Source organism: Zonotrichia albicollis, chromosome 16 (genome assembly GCF_047830755.1).
Source record: "Zonotrichia albicollis isolate bZonAlb1 chromosome 16, bZonAlb1.hap1, whole genome shotgun sequence".
NCBI classification, from domain to species: Eukaryota; Metazoa; Chordata; class Aves; order Passeriformes; family Passerellidae; genus Zonotrichia; species Zonotrichia albicollis.
The window spans coordinates 5,611,982-5,627,576 of NC_133834.1; the positions used below are offsets into that span (position 1 = coordinate 5,611,982).

Here is a 15,595-nt window from a genome sequence, read left to right on the forward strand (position 1 = left end):
CTCTGCAATACTTTAGTTTTAGCATAAGATTTTATTTTTTTTTTTCGCCACAATTGAGGTTTTATTTATAAAAATCCTGAAAATGTTTTTCCTTCTGCACACATATGGTAGAGTTTATGCTAGGTGTGGGATCCTATTTAATAAGTACAGTGAGATGATGCAGGGGAGTCAATAGTTTGTCTGTTCCCCAGGCTCTTCCAAGTTTCTAGAGCTGCAAGGATGCCAATTTCTACCCATTGATTTCCTCTGCCTTTTCAAACTCCGCTTCTGCAGCAAGGCAGAACTTGCTGATCTGCTGGGTGAGATGCTGGGTTGTTTGTAATGCAGAAATACTGGATGGGGGTTTCAGTTGGGTGTTTTTCCACCTAGATGAGAAATAATCTCCTCCTTGGAGGCAGCTGAAAGGCTGTGTGAAATAACCTCCCTGGTGAGCTGGGAGCAAGGAGCTGAGCAGCAGAATGTGCTCTGCCATCCAGGGTAAAGGGGATGGACTGAATTTGGCTTTTAGGGTCCAACCCTGCTGTGTACCAAGATGTTATGTTATTTTTGTGTGAGTGGAGCTGCCTGGCCTGACAAGAAAACAGCATCCATTTATGCAATGTTCTGAGCTCCAGAGCCCCAGCAGTTTGGCTGTGCCATTTTGGGACTTGTGTGTGCTTGTCATGTTGGGGTTGGAGAAGCAAGATTAGTAGGAGATACAATTCTGAGGGATTTTGATTTTGTTTGCTCCCAAGTCTCAGTTAATGCAGTCAGATGCTCCTCTCTGATGGTGCCCAGCTTGCCCAGGAGCACAGTCCTGGTTCTTTCCATGGCCCATCCCTGCCTGAGGGGTGCAGATCTCGTGCTGGAGGAGGAGCAGGGCGGATCCCTGATCATTCACACCTGGCCCTCCTTGCACAGGGAGGGGCAGCAGGAGCTGCTGGAGCAGCCTGCAGAGCAGGAGCATCCCCATTGCTGCTGCTGAGGGCTGGCAGCAGGGTCTGTGCCTGGTGCTGTGCCCTGCTTGGGCAGTGCAGCCCAGCCCTGCTGCTCTGCTGTTCCCTCCCTCCATCCTGCAGAGCTGTGTCACTCTGGGGAGCACTGCCAGGCACTGGCTCAGCTCCAGCCAGGGCTCTGTGAGCTCACAGGGACCCTGATGGGGCTGTCTGAGCTCCCTGTGACCCTGCCAGGGCTGTGTGAGCTCACAGGGACCCAAACAGGGCTCTCTGAGCTCACAGGGACCCTTCTGGGGTCCATGGCTGATGAAGCAGCATCATGCTGGGCTGGGAACCTGTGAAGAGCAGGGGATTGAAAGGATTTGTTGTTCTTGGTTATTTACTGATTCATTGGGAGGATGAGGCAAGGCCAGTCTTCCCGGGAGCAGCTGGAACACCAATTTCTGACCCTTTTCTGGTCCCAGCTTCTTACTGGGACAATTCCCAGCCTGCATGGCCTGGTTCCTGTGCTCAGCCTGGAGCTGTGCTCTGGTTCTCTGGGCCAGCACTGCTGGGTCCCTGCCATGACAGCAGTGGGATGGATGTGACCTCTGAGAGGAACAGAGAATCCCCTGACACTGCTGCAGGCCCAGCACTGTGGGCACAGCACACCTGTCTCAAGGATGCTGTGCCCAGTTGTATTTCTCTTTCTGTAGCTCAGGGCTCTCTGTTCCTCTCAGGATCATGCTGAACAAGTGCAGGGGAGTGCTGCTTTCTCCAGGGATGTAAATTTAGCTTTTCCCCGCCTCGCTGCAGTCCAGCCACTGCAAGAGCATGAGCTGTTCCCAGCCTGCAGCCCTGGGAAGCATCACCATGGGTGACACCTCCATCCAGCACTGTCAGTGATTCCAACCATGTTCTGCAGCACTGAGAGCTTTTGGTGCCTCTCATTCCAGCAGCTGCAGTGCCTGGGCAGCTCTTTGTTCATTGGAAGCTTGTTAATTTTATAATGCTGTTTCTGGAATCCCTCTGCCTTGGCTGCATGAGGAATTGTGAAGTTTGGGGGGAAGAAGTGCTGCAGTGCCAGCTTGTCCTTTTTCTTCTTGCCTGCAGTGCTGTGGTTGGCACTTTGGGGAATTCATGGTGTTTGCCTGCTGCATTTGGCTTCTGTATCCTTCAAAAACCCCATTGTAGCTTCCTGGCTCTTCATGACACTTGGCACAGGTTTGAGAAGTTGGAGGGGTGCACTGGAATTGCCCAGGGAAAGTTCATAGGAAAAATTACCTCACAAAAAAAAAAAAAAAAACCAAAAAAACCCCCACCCCAAACAAACAAAAAATTCCCTTTCCTTTCTCTCATCTCTGCCTGCCAGCACTGACCCATGTCCCAGGGACAGTGACCAGAGCAGCTCCTGTTCCTCTGGGCAGTCCCTGACACTGAGATGAGTCACAGACTCTGGGATGTTCCCACACCATCACAAGGTTGGCCCAAAGAGCTTTGGGTGTGGAATTTAAACCACAAAACATCTCTCTGGATGGTCACAAGGGGTCATGGCCCAGCTTGCTGCACCACAGCAGCAGATGGAGAGCTGTGAAGCAGATTTTTGTGGGGCAGACACATTGCAAGCACATGGCTGAGATTGAGTCACCCCTCAGCAGCAGGTACTCACTCTTGAGTAAAGGCAAAGGAAAAAGGCTTTGTTCAGTGTTTTATTGGCTGAAAACTGATAGGAGAAAGTGAGATAACCTCTTACTGGGATTTTGCAGAGCTGGAAGTACATCCCTGTCCTTGCCCAATACTTACCATGGTTTTCTGTTGCTTGATTTGGGCATGCAGAGCCTCATCCTGTGGCATTGAGGAGCTGCAGAGCTTTGCTGTGCTCCCCTCTGTGCTTGGATCAGTGGGAGCTGCATCTGCTCCTCATGCAGAGCAGTTCAGTGTCCTGTGAGCACAGGAAATGGGGCAGGGTGAGGTGGATGGGCTGTGCTGGTTGTGAGACATCAGAGAGAGGCACACACCATCCATGCCCTCATCCACAGAGCAACAGTTATTGCTCAAGTGCCTTTTTGTATTGATTGAGATGTGCAGAGGGAAAATTGCCTGGGAGATCTCTGGGGTTTTTTTTATTTTTTAATCATTTGAAGTTTAGTACATTTGGTGGAGGAGCTACCAAGCCCATCACCTTGGTGTGGTGTGGGAAGGTCAGCAGGGCCCTTCCTCTGCCAAGCCTGGGCTGCAAACTCCTCACCCCTTCCTCTGTCACCTCCTTTTGCCAGTGCTTCATAGAGAATAAACACTTTATAGCTATAAAAACTTCATTTCACAATGTCCACAGGGGTAAAATTGAGATTTGCTCCGGCTCCTAGTTATTTTATTAATAACTAGGTTTTTAGGTAGTTTTTTTTTTTTTTAGTGTTTTTATTTAGGGTTTTCAGATTTTACATTCCCAGCTTTCAGAAGTGCCTTGGGTGATGTCCTGGGTGTAAAATTTGAGGTGCTGCAGTGTTGTCACTGGGAGGGGCTGCTCATCAGTTCATTCCCAATGGTGGAGCCTCCTTGGTGGCTCAAATTGGGCACTCAGCCTCAGGAATTCTTCGAGTCATCCAAATACTGAGATCTGCCCAGTCCTTCAATCCTGACCAGCCATGGGATTTACTCTCCTTGTTCATTTTCTCTTTGCTGTTAGCTTGTAAACCTGTTAATTCATATTGATTCCTTTAATTTCCAAAGGAAATTGCTACAAGGTTAAGGTGGTACTGACAGAGCCTGTTTCCTACATGGTTTTAATTGGTGTTGAACCATTCTGAAAAATAGTGTTGTGGTGTGCTGGACAGTGCATGTAAAGCAATGCGACCAAAAAAGGAACCAGTTAGCATTTTAACAGAGAATGTTGTGATTTTGCATGCTCAGAATCAGTTTTAATTTCTCCAAACCCACAATGCAGGGGTTTTATGCCTTGAGAGCCAAACCCCTGTGTTTGTGCTCTCCCCTTGCTGTGGGGTGCTGCTCTTGGCAGGGGATGCACATCAATGCTCAGGCTCTGCAGGATGAGCTGAGCCTGAAGGAGCCCCCAGCTGTCTCATCCCTTCACAAAGCTCTTTAAAGCAAGTCCTCACAGCAAGAACTTTGTAGATAGGAAAGGAGTGTGAAGCTAGACAGGCTTTTAGTCTCTGCTGCAGTGGCTCTCCTTGCAGCCTGAGCAAAGAATTTGGATTCTGACTTGAAATTTCATTAGAGCAGTTGTTTGACAGAAACCTGGCATGGCTGCATCCACCAGGCTGCCTGTGGAAAGCATGCTGGATTTTGCTGGAAAATCCTCTGACAAATTCCAGAAGCTGCAAATGCGGCTTCTGGAAATGGTGTTTCTGTTTGACATTCACTTCTTTTGTCTTTCTTGGACTTGATGGTGCCTCACAAGGATGCAGTTGGGCAGGGGTAGTGAGGGGTGTTTGGTCTTTTGGGCCACTTTCACCTCTGGCTGGGGTTTTTTATCTGTCATGTGTCTCCAGAAAAGCCACAGCTTCGATGTGCAGCATCTGTGGGTGTGCTCTGGAGAGCACCAGCCAGCCCAGCTGAGATAAAATCACTCTTGGGGAAAAAATAAACTGGAGAGACTGAATCTGGCTGGCCAGCACCTCCTCCACACAGCACACGGCAGCCATGCAGCCACAGTTTGATATTAAACTGCTTCAGCACCTTTTCCTCTGCTGCTTTTTGCTGTGAGCTTTGAGTAGGTGGGACCAAGATCAAACTGCTGCAGTGGCTTCTTCTGGAACCTTCCTTGCTGCCCCTGGGCAGGGCCCTGGTGCTTGTGTGGGTGGTCAGGAAAGCAAACAAGTGCCTGCAATGGTGTGGGCAGGGCTTTGTCAGCCTCTGGACCTGCTGCCCCTCAGTCAAACTCAGTCCTTTCCCATCTGGGGGATGAATTTTCCCTTATTCTGAATTGTGGATTTCCTTAGCGTTTTGTTTTGTTGGTGGGGTTTTGATGAGTACAATGAATTTTCTGTTCTAATTGCCAAAAAATGACAAGTTCCCTGTAACCAGCAGCCTGACAGACTTTAGGTGGGCTGTTAAAGCTTTTGGAGTTGATCCTGAAAGCTGATGCATCTCCACAGTTTGGGAATGATGCACTTACATTTTTTTTTAACAAACACAAATAATATATTTGCTGATTTGCTGCATGATCCCATCACCAGAAATGCAGTAAAATACCAGGGGGCTGTTACTGCAGTAATTTCTGGTCACAGAATCCTTTTGGAGTTAAAGATGGATTTGGATAGAGGCTCCTCTGTTGGGTGTATGGTGTCTGCCCTGGGTTGCATACACACATATTCATGCCTGGAAAAGTGCATTTCAATTAAAACAGATATTTCTGAAGCTATTCTGAAGATATATTCTGAAGAATGGATATTCTGAAGATATATTTAAATTAAGATGAGGTCAGCAGTCTCCTGAAAGTGGTGGCTGTTTCCATGCAATCCGTGCATGGTTTGAGGATCTTCTGCCCTGCAATTGCTCTCAGCTCCTGCAGATCCCAGGGCACATTGCTGCTCCTGTGTGAATTTGTCACAGCTGTGCTGGTGAAGCTGGCTTTTAGCACCAGCAGCTTTTTATGGCAGGATTGCATCTAGTCCAAAAGAGAGTGAATGTGGTGAGATCCCTGCTCAGCTTCTCTCTTGCAGCGAAGGGAGATGGTGAACTCCTCACTGTCCTAGCTGGGTTTTTGTTTTGGTTTCTTTTACTGGAGTTGTTCTGCTTTCTGTAAATAACCCCTGGAGCAGAAGCTGCAGCTGGTGGCCTTGCACTGGGTTGTCCAAACTGTGGGCTGCTCTGTGGTGTGTTCTGGCTTTTGGGAAATTATTGCTGAAAGAGCCTGGGGTTGTGATGATAAGGGAAGGGGAAGAGTGTGCGTGAAGTGCCAGGAAGCTGCTGGGAAGGTGGCACAGCTGGATTCCCATGGGCTTTGGGAAATTAAGGAGTTGCAGCCACTCCTGCTCAGGGCCAGATGTTGAGGGAGAACATTTTGCAGCTTCTCAGGGCTCCCCTTGGGGTGTGGTGCCTGCTGGCTGCCCCGGGGGTGCCCTCTTGCACAAGAGCTCTGGGGCCACTGCAGCAATGCTGTGAGCAGAGCTCTGGGCAGACAGGGAAGTGCTGCTCCCCCAGGGATGAGCCCTGCAGGGTGGGTGTCTCCTGCACAGCTGCATCCTGCAGCAGGAGTGTGCATCCCCAGGGATGAGCCCTGCACAGCCTGCACCCTGCAGCAGGAGTATTTTACTGCTGGGATGAGCTCTGCACAGCCTGCACCCTGCAGCAGGAGTGTTTTCCTTCAGGGATGAGCCCTGCAGGATGTCTGCTGCACAGCCTGCATCCTGCAGCAGGAGTGTGCATCCCCAGGAATGAGCCCTGCACAGCCTGCATCCTGCAGCAGGAGTGTTTCCCACTGCTGCCCATGAATTCTCAATTTTTACTGTGTTTAAAGCCCCATGCTGGAAGGCTGAACTCTCACAATTCCAGAGCTCAGAGCAGCTGCAGCTCCTGCTGAAGCCACTGACGTCAGCTGGAGCTGAGGGTGGTGTGAATTTTCTTCCTCCCCATTCCATCCCTCATCATCTTGCTGAAAAGGTCCAAGTTTGGCTTCAGTGGTAACAAGCTGTCCACAGCAGCTGGCCAGGGAAAAATTGCAAGAAGAATAGTCAATTCAAGTATTTGTGTTTGTTTTATGATTAAGTTTTGGTAGCTCCGCTGATTTGGGCATTTGGGTGGATGTTTGTGGATGTCAGATCCAGAAAAGGCATCCTGCTGGACCCTTGGGTGCTGGATGGGGTTTGAGCAACCCCATAGCAGAGGAGTTGGAATTATATGGTTTTAAAGTCCCTTCCAAGCTTTCTGTGATTGTACCAAATGCCCCTGAACCTCCTGAGGATGGGATGCACCCAGAGCAGAGCACAGGACGGCAGCATGAAATGAGAAATGGGTGTTCAGAGCTCACAGTCAAACTTGGCAGATGTGTGACAGCTAAAGATCAACCATGGAAACAGCAGCAGAAGGGCAGAGGCAGATTTGGTACAAACAAAACCAGTTTTTGTTTGTATTACAGCAGGAGCTCACAGCTGATTTTGGGGCAGGGAAGCTGTGGTGCTCCCCAAACCTTGGGGAGAAGCCTGGTGCCCCAACTGAGGAGCTGACACAATGGGGGGAACAAAATCTATGCAATTATTTCCTCCTTTATTGCCAGGAAACCAATCACAGCCTCAGTTCTCATTGGATGGTGTCTTGCAGATTTATTGAATGTGTTTGCCGTACCTGCAGATGAATTTTCATAAGCAATGTTGGTGTGTTTATGTTCTTTGAGCATTTCTGGGATGTGGCTGCTGAAAAGACACCATTTGGTTTGCATAATCAGCAAAAAAGAAAAGGTGATTAAGCATATGAATCGTTTTCATTGGCAGAGAAGTTGATGTGTTGAAATGTGATGGTTTTACACAACACACTCAGTGCTGGGGGATCTTTTGCTGTCTTCAGTGTAGGCAGCTCCAAAATGTCTGCTGTGAAGCTGGGATAACACATGCCTTTATTTCTGAGTGTGATCTGGGCTATTTAGGGTTCTAGGGCAATTAAGAAATAAGTTCAGTTAAAAATGGTTTGAAGCAACTTCCAGCATATTCCAGATCAAAGTTACTTCATTGGTTCAAACACTCCTGCTGAAATAAAATAGCAAAAAAAAAATTGTAATCTTTGGGGTATTTTTTTCCTTTTTTGAATTTGAGGTCTTGGTGTATAAATCATCTGTATTATTTCAGGATTAAAAGTAAAGGACATTTTAATCATATTTGCTGCCATGCATCATAGACTGCTTTCTTAAACTCTGCAGTATGGGCTGTGAGTTGGGAAGAGCTTGGCCAGATGGGTTTTCAGCACCTTCTGCATCTGTATTGATATCTTCAGGGCAATAATCTCTCTTTTGTGTGTGGTTGGGATTTTTCATTTACTCACCCTGTTCACTGAAGTATGTGGCCTGAGAAAATTAGGTCTAAAATGGTTCATATACTGAGGGGATTTTTTACAGAGGCTGATTGGGTGGGTGGGGATAGGCTCTTCTGCTAAATCTGTACATTTTTAAAAAATAAGTTTCCAATAAAATTGGATGTACAGGGAAATGATTTATTGTTGTCCAGCTCTAAGCAGAAGAAACCCTTGACTCCAGACTGTACAATGCAATTTTTGGAAGACTTTTAAATCACACTTGTGCTTTCATTGAAGAATTAATAGTTCTGACTTCTTTCTTAGTGTATCTTGGACCATGTTTCCTTTTCTCTGTATTTTTTTTCCAGATTACTGCGGGAGCAGTGGATTAGAGCCAAATATGAACGAAAAGAGTTCATCCACAGTGAGAAGCAGGAGCCTTATTCTGCAGGTAGTGAGAGACATTTTTGGCTGACAAGTTTTCTGATGTCCAGCACCTTCCATGTTCTTCCTCTCTGTTTATGTGTTCTTTATGTTGATTATTGCCCATATCTCATTAAATAGAAGTAAATATGGTCTTGTGCACAAGATCCCTCCTTGTCACTATAGGACATGAAATAACACAACGTGGACATGCTGCTCTTTCAAGGTAAAAGAGAGTTTTTTAATTTCTGACTCCAGCATTTATGGATTTCCAAAAGTGACAGTGGATTGGAGGGTGACAGTGCCACCTCTCCAATGACACTGGACAGGCCAACAGTCCATCAAATTTCTCCTCCTCCAGAAAAGAATGCAAAACAATGAGTTATTTACATAGAGTGTGTGAGAAGGTTCGTTACAGGAATGTAAGCATCAGAAGGCTTAGAAAGACTTAAAAAACCAGGGGGACACCTCCGGGCATTCCCTGTATTTTATTTGGAATATTGGAAATTTGAATACTTGATGGAAACAAATCAGTTACCAAGAGACTTTCTGTTGATTTCTATGGGCTGTTCCCCAGGAGCAGCACCAGTGGGTTTGTTCCTGGAGCAGGGGTGTGAATCTGGATTGAAAGCTGGAGATAAATGGTGTTGTGTTTGTTTCAGAGCTCATTTCAGAGCTCTTTCAGCAGGTGACAGTGGCCTTGCAGGGGCTGGGGTAGCAGAGCAGTGGTTTGGGTGATTTTCTTGCAGAAGAGCAGGATTTGAAGAGGAGGCACAGAGCTCCGCTGTGTTTGTTGTGTGGCTGCACCAGCATGAAAGTGCATGAAATTAGCTGGGTATTTCTTTGCTATATGTAAGTGGCATTTAATTTATTCTGCATATTAAGTAGTTGACACCAGCTATGTGCTTGGATGGCTTTGGGATAATTTTATTAGCAAAGACCATGCTACAGATTAAAGGTTAAAATATTATTTTCATGATGCTTTTCAAGACTAATAATATGCAGGTAGCTCCAGCAGTTTGGTGTTATGAAAACCACAATTAAATTCTGATCTCATATATTCTCAATTTATGTTTTGAGCATTTCAGCTCTGCTGTGTTGTGTACATGAGGCACACAGTGTGTGGGGAGTATCCATATTCATTGAGAGTACATTTTTATTTTAGATTTTTATAAAAGCTGTCTGCTGGAGTCGGATGTGTTCTATTAGCAATAGTTTGATTTCTTAGATAATTTTTGAATGTATCTGCCAATGTGTGTATAATACCCACCCAAGAATGATATTTCCAATTTCTATCGTGCAACTTCTGGATATAAAAGCTGGGATTCAACCAAGTGCTTGAGGAAAATGAATAATTTTAAGCACATGATGAGTCCTTTTGACTGTGAGAAGAGTGTGTACCTGGTTAAAGTGAAGTAGGTGCTCCAGTGCTGTGTGGGAAGAAGGCCAGTGTGTTCTGAGAGATATTATAAGAAGAATTCAAAGGGGAGTTTATTTTAGCAGTGTATTTTGTAGGTGTTCTTCAGTAATGTGGCTGCATAATATTTAACTGCACGCTGAAGTGATGGGGTTTTCTCACCTCTCTTTGAAGTTCAAAAGCCATTAAATACAGAATAGAGGAGAAGAGGGTGAGCCATTTTCAGTGAGCAGGGCTCTGGGAGGAGGAGGGGAAGAGAAGCAGCCTGGTGGGCATCGTGTAAGGGGTGTGTGAGTGATTTTAGGTTGTGAAGTGTCTCTGGGAATGGCACTATCTCCAAAACCCAGCACAGGAGCCACACAGATGGCCTGGGATGTCATTTGTTGGTTGTCCTGGACAGTAAATTCCAAGGGGAGCTTTGGCCAGGTGGCTCCTCCTTAGGGGGACCAGGTTGATGTTACAACAAAACAAAGCTGGGGATGCACACACCAAACACTCCCTTCTGCTGCACCAGGTGTGGCTGCCCCCTGTCCTTCACCCTGTGTCAAAAAATGCTTTTCCACTGGTCTGAACTGTCTGTGAGCAAACCACGGTGCCACCAGCACCAGGGTGTCCTCCTGCCCACCCCACACCCAGTTGTGTCTCACTGGGGTGTTCCTCTATCTCTGTTCCTTCCTCATGCTGTCTCAGACCATTTTTCCTCACCCTCCTGAATTCCCTGGAGCAGTGTCAGGTTACCAGTTTCTAAGCATGAAACATTTTGTTGCTAATAGAAATGTCAGTATCCATTTTCTCATGTTTGCTGGAAGATTTAATTCCATTTTCCAGTCCCAGGGGCTATTTTGCATTCTGATGTTTGTTCAATAATTGCATGAAAAATAAGAAAAATGCTATATTGGAACAGTTTTGAGCAACATCCTTTTCCAGGCAGCCTGATGGAACCCCTGGTCAGAAATTCAGTGTCTTTCAGAATATCCTTTGGGGAGAGACTGTCTGGAGCCTGTAGATGCCAGGCAGGAGCTCTCACAGCATTTCTGTTGCCAGACTCAGAAGCAGTGAGCCTGGGGACAGGAGTGTCAGATGTGCAGGTCAGGGCTGAGGGAGTGCAGGGAAGCATCCTCACGGAGGAGGATGCAGCAAAATTCAGCTTCTGGGGAGGGGGATGAATCACAGGAGCGTGGGATGCAAAGGCAGCAGCTGCCCCAAAGGGTCTTGCATTTCTCCCAAACTGCTGGGAAACCTCTGCCTCAGGGGGTGCAGAGTGATGCCAGGTAGCAGGATCAGAACTGGGAAACAAAGACACTTCCCATGTGCAGAAATCCCCGGTGTGGGCAGTGCTGAGCATTGAAACCAGCTCTGGAGCCTGGCTGTGGATCCCTGGGTGCTGGTTCAGTGCCCAGATGAGATCTCCCCTATGGGGATGTGCAGTCACAGCCGCTCACCCTTGGTGGGAGATTCTCGGGGTTTCTGTGCTCAAGGTGACCCCAAGGTGTCAGAAATTCTCATTTTTCCCAACCCTGAGATCGAACAAGGAGTCAGGATTGCTCAGCTGTGGTTTTCAAGGTTGTTTATTCTCTTTTATCTGTAACATTGTTTTTCTGACCTGCTGAGCTCTGTCCAGCAAGTCGGTCTGTGGCGCACTGACCACCTTCAGGGTGTTGTTATCTTTTTATACTAAAAACTACATATACTTTATTTACAATAATTTTCCAATACCTATCACCTATGTTAGACAGTGTGTTTCTACTCTAAACCAATCCAAAAGTGCCACCAGCACCCAGAAGATGGAGGCTAAGAAGGAGAAGGAAAAAGGACAAGGCACACCCAAATCCCTCCATCTTGACTTCTGAACCCCCATTCTAAAATTCCTAAAATTCTATTTTTCTATCTTGTGACAAACTAACTATCATTCTACTTAAACTCTCATGGCTTGAATCCTCATATAAAGCTGGTAATTGTTTCCATGGGTTAAAATCAAAGCCTGAGGTGTCTTTGACTCTGTGCCAAGGTCTCTGAGCCCCTGGCCAGGGCAGCCAGAGGGATGCCCTGGGTTCTGACAGGAGATCACAGTGGAAACTCCTAAAAGGGAGATTTAGAGTTCCTTGCTCCCTAGGAAGCCTTGGAGAACAAGCCCTTTCAGCTGCTCTGCCCCGTTAGTGTTTCAGACTGATGGTTCTGTTGTTAATGAGAATATCAGCACCATTGACTGCAGAGCTCAGATGGTGCAGTGAGATCAGTAAAACTGTGATTAAATGTTTCAGTGATCCACTATTGATTCCCAGAGACATCCTCTTATACATTTGAGCTCTTCATTCAGCTGTAGTATGAGCTAAATAATTTGTTTGCCCTGGCTAGACTTCATGAAACAAAACATTATTTACACCCCAGCAATCCTCATTAACACTGTGGCCACATCCCTTTCTCTAGCAGTACATTTCTTGTACAACAGCACAGAATGATGCCAGTCTTGAGACTCTCACATTAACGTGGTTCAGGTTGGCTTTATCCCTTCTGGTAAATGAACTGGCAAAATTACTGTCGGTCCTCAGCTAATTGTCCCTCCTAAAGGAGTTTAATGGGGCATGGGTGCTGAATTCTCCTGGAAACAGGGGCCAGTTGTAATTGCCATCAAAGTCTGGATCTGTATCTCAAGGCAATTGCAGGGTTTGGTAAATTTTAAAAATGTTTTGATCAGTTTTAAAAAGCTTGGTTGTTTTCCACTGCTGTTGATAGATGGCAGTTATAGAAATGTTTCCAAGAGGAACTGCTGAAATTTAGTTCAGTTGGGTGCTCCTGATTTCCCTTAATCAAAGGGATTTATTTTAACCAAGGGAGAGGAGGAGGAAGCAAAAGGGAGCAGTATTTGTGGGGCTGGAGCACTGTGATGGATATAAACTGGCCAAGGTGCAGCTGCTCTGATGCATCTCAGGCTACAGATGAGAGAATGGGAACGTGGCTGAGAACAGAAGGGAATTGTTTGCCCTTTGAACTTTGACTGCTTTCATTCATTGCTCTTGGGAAGCTGGGGCTCCTCAGCTGATAAAAATTGCCACAGGTCCCATGGAAGTGTTTTAGGAATCTAGATTTGCACCAGCTGAAGGTTTAAACCCTGTCCTTTGGGATGGAAGTTGGAGGACTTCCAACTTTGGGATTATTTGACTGGTAGTTCCACAGATGGGTGTGATGACCTGTTTGGGTTGCAAAGTAAAATAACGGGGTGCTACTGCAACCTGAGGTGGCCTGTGAGCTTCCACTGGAGCTGCTGAGGAAGCTGGGACATACAGGCATAACTTTGGATATATTAGCAAAGCCAGTGATGCTTTAGCCTCTGTTGGATTGTATTCCTGTATTTGTAGTGCTATGGGCTGGATCATGTTGTCAGTATTCAGGTGAGCTGGGGTTTATCCAGGTAGCATTTCTCTGGAGGTGCCTGTTTGCTTGTTCCATCTTCTGTCAGCACCCTTAGGATTACTTGGCTTCTGTGTTGTTTCCTATTTGTCTGCAAATATGATGGCAAAATAAATTATGAGACATAAAAGAACACCCTAAAATAGTAAAATCTGTTAATGTGCACTTTCCATTCCATGAGGCTCTTGCATAATTTGGGCAGCAGTTTGAATTAATTTTCCCCTGCACTCACACAGTTGGAAGGAGCTCTGACTGCAAAGCACTGGAGAAAACACAGGGGACACAAAAATGTCCTTCCCCAGTGTGAGAACAGACCCTTATTAGCTCAGTGTGACCTGCAGTGATGTAATGCAGTTTATTTTGGGCCTCATCAGACAAAACAGTGAGCAGTGTTGCAGTTCTCATCCAATTATTTTAACTGACAGAGCTGATCCTCTGCTGTCTCTTACCCCATTTCCTCCAGCTAGTGAGGAGCTGTGGGTGTCAGAGCCACACCAGCTCTGCTCTGGGTTTTTTCACAACCTCAGAAGGAAATTACAGGGCTGAGCAGCGCCCAGGGAGCCAACCAGTGCTAATGGCAGCCTCAGAGGACAACGGGGTTTTCTGCACATCAGACAGCCCAGAGCACTGAGCAAAGAAATGAAGCATCAGCCTGAGGGAGGGCTGCTGGTGGCCTTTGCTGAGCCATGAACACTCGGGGTGTGTCAGGAGCTGCTGCTGCAGGAGGGTGTGAAGCCACAGGAGAACCATCCCCTCCCTTTGCTCTGCGAACAAATAAACAAATAAACTCTGCAGTGAAACCCAGGGTGGAGCTGGGCTGGGGACAGGAGGGGTGGGGACACTGTGGGAGTGGGAGGATGGATGGATGGAAATGGATGGATGGATGGATGGATGGATGGACAAGGATGCATGGATGGGGACAGGCAGGGTCTTCTGATCTGGGCGTGTTTGCAAGAGGAGAGGGTGACAGTGGAGAGGGCTGCAGGCTCAGGGGAGCAGGGCACCTCCTGTGCAGTGTGCAGGTTTTAGTGCTGCACAGGGCTGAGGTGGAGCTGTGGCTGCCCCAGAGGGTGTTTGTGTTCTCCCCAGGTGCTGTCACATACACAGCCTTGCCTGTGCCAGGGAATCACTGCCCTGGGCTTGGTGCAGCTCCTGTGCTGCAGGGAAGGACCAGGAGAGAAAAGGGTCCTGGTGAGAAGGTTTAAAGAAATAACAAATTCCCCATTCAGGGCACTGTAGCAGTGTGAGGGTTGTGGCAGAGTGTTCCCAGATTTGGGCTCCCATGAGAGGTGCAAGAGAGACAAAGGTGGGTTGTGTTATTGGGGTTTTTTCCTTTTTTTTGTGCTGGTTTATGCTGTCTGGAAGTCTTTACGTGGAACACTGCTCCATCCCACTGGACCTGCTCATGGTCAGAGCATCAGCCCTCTGGAAGTGACCTGATAAGGGTGAGACAGAGCTGATGTGTGGAACCAGCTCCTTGCAAGTGGGGAGCAGTGCTCTAAGTCCTTCCTGTAGCATCCTTTATCTGCTGACAACTGGACCTGCATCTTGAATAAGAGAGTTAAACCAAACCCCTGTTGCTGAGGAGTTGTCAGCTAAACCAGGAGCTGCTTTTAGCACTGGGGAGGCTTTGAGCTCATGTGTGTGGTCAGGATGGCAGCCAGCTGCCATCTCAGCTTCTCTCATGCAGACCAGCAGGAAGGTTTAGTTCACTGTTGTTTTTTCCCCTGGTGCAGCCCACATCCTTGGCTGATGTTCCTCTTTATATTCCCACCAGCTCCAGGGCAGCTCTGCTGGCTTTTCCAGGTGAGCCTGGTCAGGGTGATGCTGAGCTGAGCCCTGCACAAACACAGAGCAGGATGGGGGCATTGCTGGGGGAAAGGTGGGAGCAGGAGAGGCCAGCTCCTCACAGAAAGAGGCAATGCCCCACCACAAGGCTGGTTCTGGGGATGAGGATGATTTTTTAAATTACCCCGTTGCTTTATAAGCTAGAAAGAGAGGAGTGTTCAGCAACTACAGGAGCCACATCTGGCTGAAATTATCCAAGATGCTGAGAAGCCAGAGGGGGAGAGATGGATGAGCAATGCTCACAGCAGCCTTGGTTCCTTAGGAAACAGCTCACAGGAGCAGCAAGAGAAACCACGAAATAAGAGCAGCCATGTGAGGGTTATCAGCAGCATCTCACCAGGCTTTGTGCAGAAACTGTGTGCTGTAAGGGAGCACAGAGGTGCAGAGCAAGGTCACCCACCTGCCTGGGTGCCCTGGGGTGTGCAGGAGCATCCCAGTGCCCTCCAGGGGCTGGGTGCCATTGCCTGGTTTGGGGTTGGTGTGTAGAGCAATCCTCCATCATTTCCATGCTGTGGCTGCCATGGCAAATGTCCCTGGCCATGGTGCAGGGCAGGGCTGTGCCTCCTCTCTGACCTGACAAGGCACAGAAATACTTCAGCATCGTTTGGTTTTCCTTTTCCTT

At 47.5% G+C, this 15,595-nt stretch overlaps 1 protein-coding gene across 1 annotated transcript in view; it reads left to right on the forward strand.

The window, feature by feature from the left end:
• ADAP1 (ArfGAP with dual PH domains 1) overlaps positions 1-15,595 on the forward strand; it is a 47,926-nt gene that overhangs the window by 11,411 nt on the left and 20,920 nt on the right. Inside the window, exon 4 of the mRNA XM_005487373.4 lies at positions 8,246-8,328. Coding sequence (XP_005487430.1) covers positions 8,246-8,328 — 83 coding nt within the window. The remainder of the gene's footprint in view (positions 1-8,245; positions 8,329-15,595) is intronic.